General features: G+C 41.0%; 2 protein-coding genes across 2 annotated transcripts; both read right to left on the bottom strand.

Annotated features, from left to right (window-relative positions):
* Positions 1-248: 248 nt before the first annotated feature.
* On the bottom strand, positions 249-3687 carry LOC104418500 (microtubule-associated protein RP/EB family member 1C). The gene is made up of 6 exons (XM_010029868.3): positions 3313-3687; positions 3043-3198; positions 2823-2929; positions 1056-1272; positions 872-985; positions 249-772 (listed from the first exon to the last, which is right to left on the bottom strand). The coding sequence occupies exons 1-6, from the start codon at positions 3400-3402 to the stop codon at positions 494-496; spliced, it is 963 nt and encodes a 320-aa protein (XP_010028170.1). The 5' UTR covers positions 3403-3687; the 3' UTR covers positions 249-493.
* A 3180-nt stretch (positions 3688-6867) lies between these two features.
* LOC104420359 (probable LRR receptor-like serine/threonine-protein kinase At4g37250) lies at positions 6868-10304 on the bottom strand. The gene is made up of 3 exons (XM_039302041.1): positions 10174-10304; positions 8224-10059; positions 6868-7691 (listed from the first exon to the last, which is right to left on the bottom strand). Exons 2-3 carry the CDS (start codon positions 9947-9949, stop codon positions 7006-7008), a joined length of 2412 nt encoding a protein of 803 aa, XP_039157975.1. The 5' UTR covers positions 9950-10059; positions 10174-10304; the 3' UTR covers positions 6868-7005.
* Between the last annotated feature and the right edge of the window lie 5683 nt (positions 10305-15987).

Below are 15987 nucleotides of genomic sequence, written 5' to 3'. Positions count from 1 at the left end.
GACTAACAAATCGACCCGTCAGTGAACAACTCATCATGACGCACCAACCAGAACAGAACATTATCAAACACTTCAGAAGAATGAACGTATTACCTATCACAAACCAAACCATGCAGAAGTTATACATGGAACATGGCGCCAACATGCCAGTCTTTCCTGTGAAACATGTCCACATATGCCACCATCAATGTGGTACTACATAACACAAACCACCATGAAGCTTGGGAAGTATGTAAAGTCACTGGGCATACCTGTAAAAACTGCATGATCAAACTAGCTAACTGAAGCTCAAAGGCATAACAAAAACTCCGACTGTATATAGGCTATGAAATGCCATGTCGACTATCATTAGAATCCTTTATAACTATAGAGGCTTTTTGCACAGGTAGAGCGGTCTAGATATCTAGTAAAGGAAAGTACAACAAAAGCAGTTTTCAGGCTTATGGAACAAGGAATGCATCCCAAAAGGGGGAAATCACCCAAGAGGGGAAAATCAGTAAGTCATGAGAGATGACCCACTAGAACGCACATCAGAAGCGTCCAAAATCCTTTGCCTCGGAGAAGACAAAGTACAAGCAGCAGCATCCACTTCCGGGTTTATTATGCTTTTCCTTTTCTGAGTATCTGAGCTTGTTCTTTCTTCAGGAACTTCGGCAATGGGACTCAGCAACTCTGCTTCTTTCTGGTGTAGGGACACCATGGCTTGAGCTTCTGCAACAACCGATGCATCATCATCTGCTGCATAAAGTATCTTTTTTATTGCTCCCACGATCTGCAAAAGTAAGAAGTAAATGAATAATCGGCAATTGGACAACAAAGGAGACGAACAAAATTAAGTATGCACAAAACAAATGGTTCATAGAAATGGTACAGGTAGGTCATCTATTTCGGGAGACTGGCACAAGATCTCAATATCTCTGAGTTTCGAAAAGTAGAAATCTCTCTCCTTCTCAAGACTATCCACTGATAGCTTCAACTCTGTTATCTGCAGCATAATGTTCGTTATTATTGCCAGAAACCAACCAACTTGCTCAACAACTTCTAACTTGAATTACCTGTTCATCATATGCTGAACTTGCAATCGAAACTGCTCTGGCTGTCTTGGCTGACTGATTAGTCATGCTTGCAGAAGGATCGACATGACGTCGAGCATTATTGCTGGACTGAGATCTGGGTGCAGGTCCTGAACCCTTGGAAGGTTGTGACTGTGTGCATTTCTTGGTGGCTTCTTTACCCCCCTTGGAAGCCTCTCTCCTTTCCAGTGGATTATAGCTGCAAGGGATTTAGAAATACAACATGAAAAGCTAGCATTCGCAGTAGTCTTATCAAACAATACCTCACATAGTGAACTTTCAGAAGCACAAGATCATACAAAATGAGCAGCTTTAATCTAAGTTTTTATGCATTAAAAAAATCTAGTAAGAATATTATAGAAAAAACCTAATCCTGTTGTTAAGAAGACAACCTTAAGAAAAGGCCCCTGTTTATCCATGCTCATAGAATAAACCCAACATGTAATATTTACGCTTCAACATACTGCAGAATTATAAGAACTGGATGCTTTGTAACTGTGAAAATTGGAAATCCAACAGCAATCAGAATATATCGATCTAAAGTTGTCAGCTAAATGATCATTCAAATTGGACATGTGATCAAATAGCACAATTGCAAGCCCGTGGCTCCAGACATTGTTTCAGACTCAATTAGCTTTTGACCTCTTGCTATCTTTTCTGATTACAAATGAGCTACTAGATCAACTTATCAACAAATAAATCATCGCACGGATAAGATAAACTAAGAAGCAAGTTGGGAGGTTCAGTTTGGTAGCATGAACTTGTATTCTTATTTTCTTTCGCGCAAAAGCATGTACACACCTTATAAGTTCTAGGTACATCAAGGGGTCAGCATGATTGATAAACCATTAAGCATATAAGTTCTAATGACATCCAACCAGAATAATCAAACACAACCTGCTTCATTTTAATGTTTTCCCAAGAATGATTTTTACTAGAGTTATTAAAAAAAAAACAACATAATCAAGCAAGAGAAGAGTCCACCAAGGCCTATAATAGGAAATATATAAGGAAAAAAATAGTATATTGTAATAGAGTCGTGACTAACTACAGTCATAGGATGAAATGTACGGAAATTAACAAAAACATGAAATGCTCTTTATAATATAGCATTAAGATTGGGGCTGAAAAAGAAATCGGCATGAACCCTAGGACCAACCCAACAATCATCAGAAATTCCATATTGAACCACATACATACTATAGCAGTAAACCAAACCCACCTAATGCAATTGCCATTCTGCTAGAGAATAGTTTAAAAATTTTCCAGCTATGCCCACTATCCAACTGCTACAATGTTCAATCCCCCAACGAATAAAGCACAATTGCAAAATTCTGAAGAGTTATAAGAAACTTTGTAATTGTCAAAATTGGAAATTGGGCAGCAATGATTGTATGTTGATCTAAAGATATCAGCTAAAATGATCATTTGAATTGGACATTTGATCAAATAGCACGATTGCGAGCCCCCGGTCCAAGGCATTGTTTGAGACTCAATTAGCTTTTCACCTCTTGCTATCTTTTCTGATTACAAATGGGCTACAAGATTGCCATCAATAGAATCCAAATTATTACTTAAAGAATGACCACAGTAATTCTTACATAACCTGGCAATAGGTAGCTAAGATAACGACTAGAATCAAAGGAGAACCGGAGGGATCCACTCCTATCAAAAGCAACCCAACAACCCAGAGCACGAAGAGCGACATACCAATCTACATCTACGAACAGCACCAAAATTCGAACTTACTTGTGAACGACTCCTCCATTGACGGAATCACAGTAGTGCTTCAACCATTGCATAAACTCCAGATTGTCAAGCGGCCTTCCTTTCACGAGCTTGTTCACTTCCATATGCTAAAACAACACCCAACCACACCAAATCAAAATCTAACAAAGAGAGTCACGGAAAACGAAGCGATCCGACGCGCAAGCGGCGCGAAACACGTTCCGATCCCGAGCGAACGCACCTTAGTGATCTTGAGCTTGTTGAAGACGTCCTGAAGGACCTTGTAGTTCTGGATCATCTCGTACTCGCTCTTGGCGTCGAAATTGACCTTGTGCATCGGCACCATCCCGGGGTGGACCGCGTCCATGAGCTGGCACTGCACGGCGCCGGAGCACGCCTGCGAGGGATTGGAAAAACCGAAGAATCAAGCGTCATCATCCAGCTCGAAGCCTAGGGTTTCGAAACAAGGGGAAAAATTAAAAATAAAAATAAAAATAAAAAATTTCAAAACCTCTTCGACTTTGGAGAGGTTGAGGTGGAGGGTGGAGTTGATCCAGGCGAGGATCTCGGATCTACCGACGAAGTAGGCCGAGTCCATCATCCCGATGTTCGTCGCCACTGCTGGATTCTCCTCTCCTTCTTCGTCTTCTTCCTCTGGTTCGCGCAGAGAGAGAGAGAGAGAGAGATGGTGGGGGAAGAGGAGCGGGACTTTTAGGAATTCAAAATTGAGGGGGGAGAGCAGGGAGGCGCGTCAGAGTCCGACCCAAACGACGCGTCGGATGGAGAGGGGTAGTAGCATATGAATGCGATGGTTAATGGAGAGAGGCCCATCGTCGTATTAGGCCCACGAGAGAGAGCGGTGGGTCCCGCTGCGGGATTTTTTTTCCAATTTCGCTGCTGGAAAAAAAAGTGGGAAAATAATACCTAAAGTGAAAACGAATTTAAAAAATACAAAGAGAAGAAAGGGTAGGGGGCCCCACACCCAACTGAAACAAAGATAAAAGGGCAAAGATTGGGGTTCCAGGTTCCAGGAGCTTCGTGAAGCTTTTGACGGAATCCTTCGAAATTGGTTGAAATGGGACGGCTTTCGTTGCGGTAATGAAAGGGAGTCGGGATAATTAGGAGGCTAATTGATTTAAGTGACGAAATAGATGCTATTTTGTTTAATTTTATGATATATTATTAGCAAAGGAACGCTGATGAAAAATGTTCGAAATACCCATATTCGTTAGTACATTAATTGTTTAATTACGTCCCTTGTAAATTGTGTTATCATATGATTTTCCATAAAATATTAACATCATGTTGCTAGTAATGTACATGTAAATGCTCCGAATTGGTCAGTCATTTGACAAATCGCTAGATTAATTAGCTCACTCTTTCTTGACCAATTATGGTCAGTCAAAATGTCGACTCTAGAATCGAGTAGGATGAAATTTAATATGATTTTAGGATTTTTTTGGTAACGTATTAAATAGTATCTAATTCTATTATTTTGTTTCTTAATAAAAAAAATAGAAATTCATTTGATAACTTTTCGTTTCTAGGAATAAATTTGGACCATAATCAAAAAGTAGGAAAAACTAGTTTCTTGTTTTCGAAAATAACTTCACAATCAAGTCTCTCTCTTTTTAAACTCTTTTCTTTTTCTTCTTTTCCTTTTCTCTTCTTCTTTCTCCGGTTAGTTGTTGGCCATGTTGCACCTGACTAACACGAGATCGGCCTTGCCTAGGCTTGGCGAGGCCAAACCTTACAACAAGCAACTAGGCCTCACCTCATCAGTGGGTGGGTGAGGCTCCTCTCACCCAAATCCTACAAGATTGACCTCACATCGACTAGGTGAGCCTTGCCCAACCATTGATAAGATCTAGTGAGGCTCCAACGAGCGGAACTGGTTGGAGGAAGAAGAAGAAGAGAAGGAAAAAAAGAAAAATATTAAAAAAATTAATTCATAAAAGAATTTGAAATCTCACTAAATGCATTTCTATATCGAGAATAGAAATTTTAAATAATTACTAAACATGTTCAAATGCTCAGAAACTCGTCTAGAGAACATAATAAAAAAAATAATTTGCAAACAAAAATTGTTTCCGTGAACAAAATAATTACCATACAGGTCAATAACATCTATATCCAACCAAATCCCATGAACATACATTTCAAAAATGAAATATAATCGAACCAAATTAAAATATAAAATTCGTAACAATTGGAGTTGTATTATAGACTGTTGGTTTTACCAATTAATGAAGCTAGCCACCGGTCAATCGCAATCAAGAACTATGGCAAAGCATCGTCACACTGACGGATAAACAAAGAAGCGCGTTGTGGGGTTTAGTTCGGTCCTACAAATTGTATTCTTAATTTCTTCCACGCTAAAACATGTATACACCTCATAATTTCTAAGGACACCAAAGGCCCTTGGATCTATATGACGACAACTTGGACACTCAAAGGCTCGGAGAGAATCGATCAGGTATGAAACGAGCATGATATTTTTTTGGGTTTTACTTTTTCTCAACTAATTTATAACTATTTAGAAAGGGACAATTTTACTCATACCAAAGTGGACTCATTATATCCAAGTCACAAAATGGAACCTATTTTACCAACAAATTCTTTATAAGTATTTCAATTTATAGGTTTTTACATTTATTATTTTATTTACTAATTTTTATTGTTTAATTTTATTTTCTAATTTGATGTGAAGCTTTTATCCAAGTAATATATACATGTGAAGAACCTAAAGTAAGTTAAGTGGGTGGATATGAGTTTCCTTAAATATTAATGTGTTTTCATAATATAGAATGGGTCCAGGTTGTATTAGCGCCAAAAATCGGCTTGATGGGTCATGGCCAAATCGCAAGGCTCACCAAGCCTAATACACAAGAGAAAAGGCCCATAATAATCTGAGCGAAGCCTACCATCGAAAATACTGACAATTTGGTACTGACTCCTGAGTAACGCCCAAGCGGAAGGATAAATATGAAGGCGGTTTTTTTGGAGCCCAATGTGGATAAGACGATACAGTTATTAACCCAATACTGAAACTGTGACGAATAAGACAATACAATTATTAGCAAGGCACTGAAAATTCCAAGAAATTTGAAATTAAAGTGCTAATTGTCCAAACAAGGTTTTTTTTTTTTGGTAAGTAATTGTCCAAACACGGTTATTCATAAGGTGAGGCTATAAATAGCCGAGAGAACATTATTGTAAAAGATCGCACATTTGCACGACAAACATCAATATACCCTATCTTTCAGCTATTTTATTTATCCTTTCATTTACTCTCAATTGCTTTAGATTTATATTTTTATTGTAGTTGTATTAGAATTAGTAGCCTCATTTATGAAAAGACACAAGATTCTATACAAACAATAAATCCAGTGAAAAACTCTTTTTCAGTGAAAGATATTTGGTTCAAAAACCATCTCAACCAAATAGGTTGGTACAGATTATTAAATTTACATTGCGTGTAAAATAAAATCAAAATGGATTTAATAAGTCAATATGAGTTAGACCATATTCGATCCCAACCCAAATCTGAGCCGGCCCACCCATTTGATGTCCAATCAGGTAAAATTGATAAGTCGTTGAACATATGAGTTCTAACAACATCCAGCCAAAATAACTAAGCACGACCTACTTCATTTTCATTTTTTTAATGAGAATTATTGTAAATAGAGTCGGAACTAACCAACTATAGTCATAGGATGAAATGTGCGAAAACAACAAAAACACGAGACGCACTTTCACAATTTAGCATAAAAAGTGGGGCCAAAAAAAGAAATCGGCTAGAACGCTAGGACCACATATATACTATAGCTGCAAAACCAAACCCACCTAATGCAATTGTCGTTCTGCTCAAGTACAGTTTAAAAAAATCTTCAGGTATGCTCAATATCCAACTGATACAATGTTTAATCCCCCCCATCGAAAACGATGTGACCACGAACTAGTCACGAAACCAACCAACATATAAAAAAATTCGAGCTTAAGTTTCTGATGATTAAAAAAATCGGCATGGATTAGGCCCGGATTGATTAGAAAAAGCGAGGCTCGATTATTGTCCCTGTCCCATAGCGAACGAAAAATCTCTATCTAACTCTCTATTTCATGCTCCAACCACAACAAATTTGACAAATTTGTCAGTCAATGACAAGATTAGATACATCGCCCTCTACAACAACGTTGACCTTTTTCATAACAAGTGACCATAATAGTGCATAGACGTTGACGAAAACGGGATTTTTTCAAGAACGTGCAGGGCCTCCTTCATCGAGGGTCTCTTCTGGGCCAGGGGAGACGCGCAGCTGAGCCCCAGCCGGAAGCAGGCCAGCAGGGCCTCCTCCTTGCCCTCCAGGTCGCCCCGGATCGTCACATCGGCCATCCTCATGGCCCGGGCCTGGTCATCCACCACGACCCCATTGGCCTGGCCCAACTCGTCCACTGCCACCACCTTCCCCGACAGCAGCTCGAGCAGGATGACCCCGAACGAGAACACGTCCCACTTTGGGCTCGGCTTGAGGCTCCGCAGCGACTCGGGTGCGTGGTACGGGGAGATCCCCCCGATCGAGCTCGGGCTGGGGCTGGGGCTGGGGCCCGGCCCGAGGTCCTGGAGGCTGTCGCGCGAGGCGGTCGACCGCTTGCTCCCGAAGTTCCGGGCGGAGCCCCCGGCCTTGTAGCTCGTGTCGCCGGTGACAAGGCGCTCGAGCCCGAAGTCGCCAATCTTGGGCTCCATGTCACCGCCCAGCAGGATGTTGCTGGGCTTCAGGTTGCCATGGACGTGCTTCTTCTCGTGGAGGTACGCGAGCCCGCGGGCCACCCCTTTCGCGATCCGGAGCCGTGCCTCCCACGGCAGGTGGCAAGGGGACGAGCCTACTTTCCCTACAATCGCAAAGCCCAAAAATATATAAATTACACAATATAAAGACATTAAAAATAGTTAAAAAAATCTATTTTCCTCGTTCTACTAGTAGAAGCTAGACAGATGCAAGTGTCGCTGTCCACGTAGGTGATGACGTGTCACTTTCGGTCATCGCGGGGGACCAAAATTGCAACCAGGCTCGCAGACGGGGTTGACTTCCCCATCGCATTAAAACAAAGGTTTAGTTACACCTACTCCACGGCCGGATTCCACCCTCGGCGCACGATACCGGGCCCCCCTCACCCCGGGCTAACGTATACCGCCGGTCAAAGCCGGCTTAGGTCCCCATTTTTTCCCCCTAATCGCCATGCAAAAATATTTCCGAAATCGACCTTGCCAGAAAAAGAAGTTCCCCGGCGGAGGACACGAGATCTTAACCTTAGGACCATGATTTTTAATTTCGATAAATTTAATTTTGCAATATGAGGCTTGGTAAATTCGAAAATGGAGATTGAGATGATGGATAGATGGATGGATGGATCGATTGCTTACTGTAACGTGCGTTGGCGAGGCTGCCGTTGGGGACGAAATCGTAGATGATGAGCTTCTCGTCAGCGCCCCAGTAGAAGCCGCGGACCCGGACCAGGTTCGGGTGGACCAGCTTGGCCACGGCCCGGACCTGCGCCTCGAAGTCCTTGAACCGCTCCACGCCGCTCTCGCCGATCCGCCGGACCGCCAGCGTCGTCCCGTCCTCCAGCACCGCCTTGTACATTATGCTCGACCCCGTCGCCCCTAGTATGTACGCCGACGCCTTCAGCAGCGTCTCCAGCTCGAGCGCCGCCATCTTGTCCCCGCCGCCGCCGCCGTTGTCGATGGTCACGAGCATCCCTTGCTTGTAGGGCTCCTGCTTCTCGGGCCGGTGGGCGTTGTCGAAGCTCTTCGCGTCGTCGTTGTCGTCGGTGTCGGAGGCGTTGGTCTCCGAGCTCTCGCCGTCGTTGTCGCCTCGCTTCCGCAGGCACGACCACCGCGTGAAGCCGCGCGACTCCGAGGAGGTGGACGACCACGCGTCCCCTGCCGTCGCGCTGGGTTCCCTCTTGGCCGGCGCCGCGGCGAGGCTCTTCTTCCTCTTCTTGATCCGGCGGACGCACACGAAGATCGCGGCCACTATGGCAATGCCCGCGATGTCACCGACCACAATGCCGACTATGGCCACCGGCCGAAGCCCCGTTTGCCTATTGGACTTGCCCGCCGTCGCGTTCGTCGTCTCAGGGGTTGAGTCGACCGTCTTCGGGAAAGCCGCGAACGCTGGAGGCGAGGTCGGAGCCGACGCGTTTGACGGCGAGAACGACGGGGAAGAAGGGATCGGGCACGGGTTCGTCGTCGGGATCCCACAGAGGTCCGGGTTCCCGCCGAACGACAGCTCGTCCTGGTTCATCAACACTTCAGACTCCGGAATCTCGCCGGTGAGCTCATTGGAGGAGAAGTCGAGGGAGGCGTTGCCCGGGATCCTCGCGGCGAAGCCCCCGGGGATCTCCCCGGAGAGCTGGTTGTGGGACACATTCAGGTACTGGAGGCCCTCGCCGCCGAAATCCTCCGGCAGCGACCCGTTGATCAGGTTCGACGACAGATCGAGGACCTCCACGCGGTGGAACCCGCCGGGGAGGTACCCCGTGAGGTAATTGTTCTTGAGCGACACGACGGTCAGGTTCGGGAGCGCGGTGAGGTTGGCCGGCAGGCTTCCCGTCAGGGCGTTGTTGGAGAGGTTGAGCTGCTGGAGGTTCCCGAGCATCCCGACGGCCGGCGGGATCGGGCCCTCGACCCGGTTGTCGGAGAGATCCAGGACGCGGAGCTCGGCGGCGCCGAAGAGGGTGTCCGGGAGGGTGCCGTTGAGGGAGTTGTTGGACAGGTCAAGGGTGCGCAGGTACCTGAGCATGCCCATGTCGGAGGGGATCGACCCGGCGAGCCGCGAGCCCCGGAGGGAGAGCCCGACGACGCGGGAGGCGGTCGTATCGTCACCGGCGGCGCCGCCGCACGTGACGCCGGCCCACGAGCACGGCGTGTCGTCGCCGTAGTTCCAGGTGGCGAGCGCGTCCAGCGGGTCGCTGCTGATGGAGTACTTGAAGGACTGCAGGAGCACGCCGTCCATGCTGAGGCCGCGGGCGCGCGGGGCGAGGCGACCGACGAGGGCGAGAACGAGACAGGAATCGTCCAACATGGCGAAGCGGTCTTCCTCTCCTTCATGATGACGATGATGGTCGACCAGTCCACTCGCAATCATGCCTCATTCGCTCGACAGGCAGAAAGAGATGGAGAAAGGGAGAGAGAAAGGGCAGAGACGCTTACGGCCGTACATCAGAAGAAAGCCATGTGAAGTGGGTTCTCTCTTGGCTAATAAAGATCGAAATGAATATCGGGGTCAGAAGCCGCACAGCTCACCAAACCAAACCCTCTCTCTCTCTCTGCGTCTGAGAAGAGCAAAAATATGGAATTAAATATACTTACGTGAAGGAGGGAGTGAAGTTAAAAAAATTGGCTTGGGGAACGATGGACATGATTAATGCACTCACCGCAATGTGCAAGTGTCATGGCCTCGTATGGAGCTCACATTTAAGAAGCGCAGAGAGAGAGAGAGAGAGAGAGAGAGAGAGAGGGAGAGGAATAATGGCATCTTGGGTAAAGGACATGGAGATAGAGTTAAGGTAGTGTGGCAGGTCCCTTGCGTCTAGATTGACTTTATAAATTGACATTAATTCAGCTCATTTTTTGCAGTAACATGCTGCGCCTGCGCCGGATTAAACTATATGTGTGCTACAGAGATTTGGGTAAATTTTAATTTGGGTAAGTACCTGAATTGCTGGCTGGTGCGATCTGGTTCTACAGTTGGAAAGTGTTTGTTGCCAGTTAATTTAAGGAAAAAAATTGATTAATGATTTAGTTCGATCAGGGATGAGATTAGATTAGATTCCGTCTGATCTGATTGAGCTAAATAAAGAAAGGGGGATCAGAAACATTCGACAGTGTTTTGGCATATTGGTCATGTTATTGTTGGATGAGGAAGAGCACGTTCCCATTTTTGGCAGGGAAGTTCAAGAAAATTGAGTAACCATTTATGAGGATGTTTTCTGTGGTGGGAAGAATTATTGCAATGGGTCCCGATTTCCAAGGGATTTCAAACCTAATTTATCTTTTTTATTTGGGGTCCGCAGAATCCAATTTAATTGGAAAGCATATTGTTCGGTGATTAACGAAAATAGTCTTAGCAGGACATGTGCTAATCTTGCTTAACAAGAAAATATTCAATTTTGTAAGCATTGATTATATACGTCACAATTGAGTAGCCAATATTGTGACAAAAATACCTTAAACATAAAAATCCCAAACTTGTGACAAATATACTTTAAATGAAACTGAAATAGATTATATATGTCACGTATGTATGAATTTAGGTTTTTCAATAATATAAAAAAAAAATTGAGGGTATTTATGTTACAGCGGAAAATTGTTTTTGGTAACAGAAAAAAAAAAAAGTTTGGACTATTCTTGCCATAACGGGTGATTGCCTTGAAATTATGATATTTATTTATTTGGTTACAAAAATGATGATATTCATTTATTGATGTCTGAGACCTGGGCCAGTGATGAGAGGTAAATTTTGCATTTGGAATAGTGCATGGGGATAAAGAAGTACACTAAGAATTCCTTGCACGTCGATACTTTCAAATAAAAGGATAAGAAAAGTCAGGCGTCTTCAGGATCATTTAATAGTACTTTTTTATGCGTAATAAATGATAATGTGTAAAAGAAAAAAAAATATATATATATATATTTAGTGCGCGGTGAAAATGACAAATACATCTACCTAATCCGTCAAAAAAGTCATCCGACATTCTCGCGAATTATTTGTTCACACTATTCATGAAAATAACGTTACCGATCTGACAGGCATACCGACGGGTGGCGCAAAGCAAAAACATGGAAATTTATTTTTGCCATGCCATAAAAACAAAAATATTAACTATGCCTTTGATAAATATTTTCTCAAATAAAGTGATTTTGTATTTGGAATTTTCTGAACTTTTGTGTTTATGTAACTGCTTCTCTATCAAGCACATTTAACTCGTACATATTTATAAAATCATATAGGTAATAATTATTACGAAATTGTATAAACAGAAAGAAATATCACTCTACAACAATATATGCCAATTTGGATACTTGAATAGCTTACATTGATCAAAGGTCTCTTACATTTTATTTTATGAAAATCGAATTGATCAAACATCTCTCACGTTTTATTTTATGAAAATCAAATTGATCAAGGATCGTTTCTATTCAATTCAACTCAATTAATCATGGATTGTTTTTGTTCAATTTGACTAAATTGCTTGGTTTTTTCATTCTACTATATTCCAAGCGACAAAGTCAAATTTCCTCTCTGTGTTATAACTTTATAATTAAAACAGTGTAATTTTTTTTTCTAAGTATATGTCCAAATCACAAGCCATGCATATAATAGCAACAATTTTTCGTGAAATTATAGCCATAATTATCTTTTTCCATTTTTATAGAGTTACTTTTACAACTTATTACTATGAGTATCAATAAATGAATGAAATATCTATAACTACAAAACATTTGAAAAATATTTTAATTATTTTAAATATATTTTCTTAGTCTCAAAAAGTTCATTCTACTTCTCATTATCAAGATACGTTGCTTTCACTTTCACTTTTTCTTGGAAAAAAAATCTTTGTTCTTTATTTGAAAAAGAAAAGACTTCTTTACAAATAAAATGCATTTAGTATGCAAGGTCGCTTTTAGTATAATATCTTAGATTAGATTGGTCTTCTTACCCATACTTCAGATGGGATTTCCCTTAAAAAATTGTCGAAACGTTTTTTTTTATAAGTAAAAGTTTAGGAGGATTGAAGGTCATCCTCAGGACACATACCACAAGCATAGAAGACCTTATAGCGGATTTACAAATCGCCTTACGTACCACAAGCCTATAGGTTTTATAATGGATTTACAAACCGATTGTCAAAGGGGACTGCTGATAGAGGGATTCGAACCTAAGCTTAGTGTACGAAGAGTTTGAATCTTATCGGTTGAGCCAACCCACTTCGGTGTTCTTTATCACAAAAACTCTTTACTGGTAAAAAATAATAATAAAAAAACTTATGTTTTCGCATATATATTCAACTTGTAAGAAATATAATAGGTACTATTATGAATAGCTAAGGTAATTTGGCAGTGTATGCGTTACTAATCATCAAAGGTTTAGATATTTCATTACAATTCTTCACCCCATAACTATTACACCCGGTCGATTTTTCTCCATACATGAAAAACTAGAACAAGATAAGATACTTATATCTAGATTGAGATTTCAAAAGATGTCGTCTTAAACTTTTATTGATATATATTTACTGTATTTCGGTAATTCTTAATGTCTTGATGGTACAAATCCTTATTCATCATGAGGATCTTATTAAAACCTATTTTGGGGCGCTTGTCAAGCAATTGCATGAGGAAACACTGCATCTTTTACTCTATCGATTGCATTCTTGATATGCACAATCAGATATTAAGGGTATGTTTGTTTTAGGGAAAAAGAGTATTTGGAAAATATTTTCTTAAAAATTTTCGCATATGTCCCTTACAAAAATATTTTCATCGTCTATAAAAATGTTTAGACAAAATTTCTATAGATAATGAAAATTTTTTTTATTGATTATTTATTTCAAGTGATATAAGTGATTATTTCTAGAAAAATAATTTTTAAATTATTTATTTTTTATGATACAAACGGAGCAATTATGTTTAACAATGTCCCCGGACAATTCCCTGGTGATAAATACCAAAGGGTGTCCGTTTTGACTCTCAAATGCACTATGGAGGGGAAACTATTGTCAATTCGACTACCCACTTTGCTCTTAGGTTGTATTCATTGACGATCCAGAACCTACAAATGCTAAGTCCAAAAAAGAGAGAAAAAAAAAAAACACTCCTGCGATTTGTCCTTAGCCTCTAGATGGGCATGGCGTGGGCTTCCAAAATGACAGTGACCACAAAAACATTCATTGCTCTCAATTTCACCTTCTCTGGAAATCACAACACAGCTGCAGATCCCCACCCACCACTTACTCTGCTGGGACCGAAAGCCATTTTTGGATCACTTTCCATGATTGCCCGGTTAACTCTTTCGTAAGTACATCATAAAAGGACCGATTACTTTTCTGCATGGAAGGGTTGGGTTGGGATGAGAGAGAGAACAAATTCATCAGCATCATCCTGTTAATCCTTTGGTGGGAGAAGAGGGTGAACACTGTTGACAAGTTAAAAATAAGGATTAATATCATAAAAGATCTCAAATAGATATACCTATAGTAAGTTCACCATAAACTAATTTTTTTACCGCAAAAAATTTAAATTGATATTCTTAAGATAAATTTACCCTCAATTAATTTTTATTATATTTTACATTCAATTTATTGAATTGACTGATACATGGCAAAGAAGGGCAATGCAAGCTAATGGAAGTTTTCCAGTGAATGAAGATAGACAGGGCAATCAAACCCGCGACCTTCGACTTGTAAAACAAGTTCTGTTTCTGGACCCCTTAATGGATACAGGAGATGTGCTTCTTTCTATTTTTTTTTGGGTTTTCTATTTCTCTGTCCTTTCCAAATTCAACGGCCCTTTGATGCTGTAAAAAATTCTTAGGTTCTTCTGAAGCATCATTTAATTAATTATGTAATCAATCAATAAGTAGGAAATTGCACTAAAATTTTTCTTTAAGGAAAATAAAGAAGTTAATGACATGAGGTGCCTCGTGATTAGCTGGGTGGATGGTTACTTGATAATTTGATGGAACATAATAATCTTTTCAAAAATAAAAAATTTAATATTTCCTAGCACAAAACTAAAACTAGACTACTTTATCAAACTCCATATAAAAGCAAGCATGCTTTTAGAATAAAATTGGGAATTGGAGATCTAGACCGGTTGGATTTCATCTTGTTCCAAATTGCAAGATATGTAAGATTAGTTCCAGAAATTGGGGAATTGGTTTCGATTTGTAGGTTTCAGATTATAAGGTATGCATGGTATCATCTAAATTCCAAAAATTGGGAAATCAATTCTAATGTATAAGTTTCAAGTTTTAGGTGAAACCTACACTTATTATGAAACTGCTTATCCTGAACTCAATATCCATTAAAAGATAATATTTGACTCATATATAGGCAAACTATAGGTGAATCTAAATTTTTTAATAGACTCATCAATTTTCCGTATAAACAAAATTGTAATCCAATAAATGCAATATTGCGATACCTACTGTGTATTTTATGTGGAAGTTTATGCATGTGGACACTTGAGCTAGGGGGTACTATTCAAGATCAATAAAAAGTCCGTCGCAAGCCAACTTTCACACACTTGACCCGTTCACCTCTTCAAGCAATTTTTTAAGGACTCATTCCCCTAGATCGCCCTGGTGTATCTAGAGTGCTCCAAAATATATTTAAACCAAGATCATATGAAGAGAAGCAAAATCCATTGCGATCTAAGTCACCACTGTTTTTGGTAAATCTATCTTAATATTCTTGGCATTTCGTCTTTTTCCGTCGTATGGTGGACCGGCGACTTTAGATGCACAATCAAGATCAAGAAATTGCATCGATTGCCTTAATGACCCTCTTTAGCTTCTAAAGCCCCTTTTGTGGCTAACACTCTAGAAAATGAGCTTGAAAAGATTGCCAAAAGGAATAGATCCAAAGCGTTCCGCTTTTCCTTTCTTTTACGGGGAAAAAGGCTGATGAAAGGAGCTGGTGGAGGTGGCTGCTGGCACTTGGCATGTTCTCACAAGACAAAATCGAACAGGAGAAAAAAGGCATACTCTTTTTGAAAGCTCTTTGTCAACTTCCTTCGCGACCCCATTGGTACATAGGCATAGGGAGGCTTTTCCACGGCGATACACGAGCATTGACAATTTGATATCGACGCCCATAAGAATCTTGAGCATTGTTTTTTACTAAGCCCTTTAACTTTGCCCTCCAGGAGGAAACTAACGAATTAAACACTTTTGAATTATTTTTGGCTATGTTTTTTCGGCACCCAGATTGGAGGAATTTCTTTAACAATGCCTTCAATTGGCTGGTTACAAGTTATGGGCATCAATCATATGCAAACTAAACAATAAATAAATGGAAAACTCTCTATAGTCATAAAAATCTTCCAAACTTCCTAAATTTTAAAATTCTGCAAATTTAGTCTTAAATTTTTTTTAATGATCTAATTTAGTTATTTCAATCA

This window comes from Eucalyptus grandis, chromosome 9 (genome assembly GCF_016545825.1).
Source record: "Eucalyptus grandis isolate ANBG69807.140 chromosome 9, ASM1654582v1, whole genome shotgun sequence".
NCBI lineage: Eukaryota > Viridiplantae > Streptophyta > Magnoliopsida > Myrtales > Myrtaceae > Eucalyptus > Eucalyptus grandis.
This window is presented reverse-complemented; position numbering and strand designations above follow the sequence as displayed.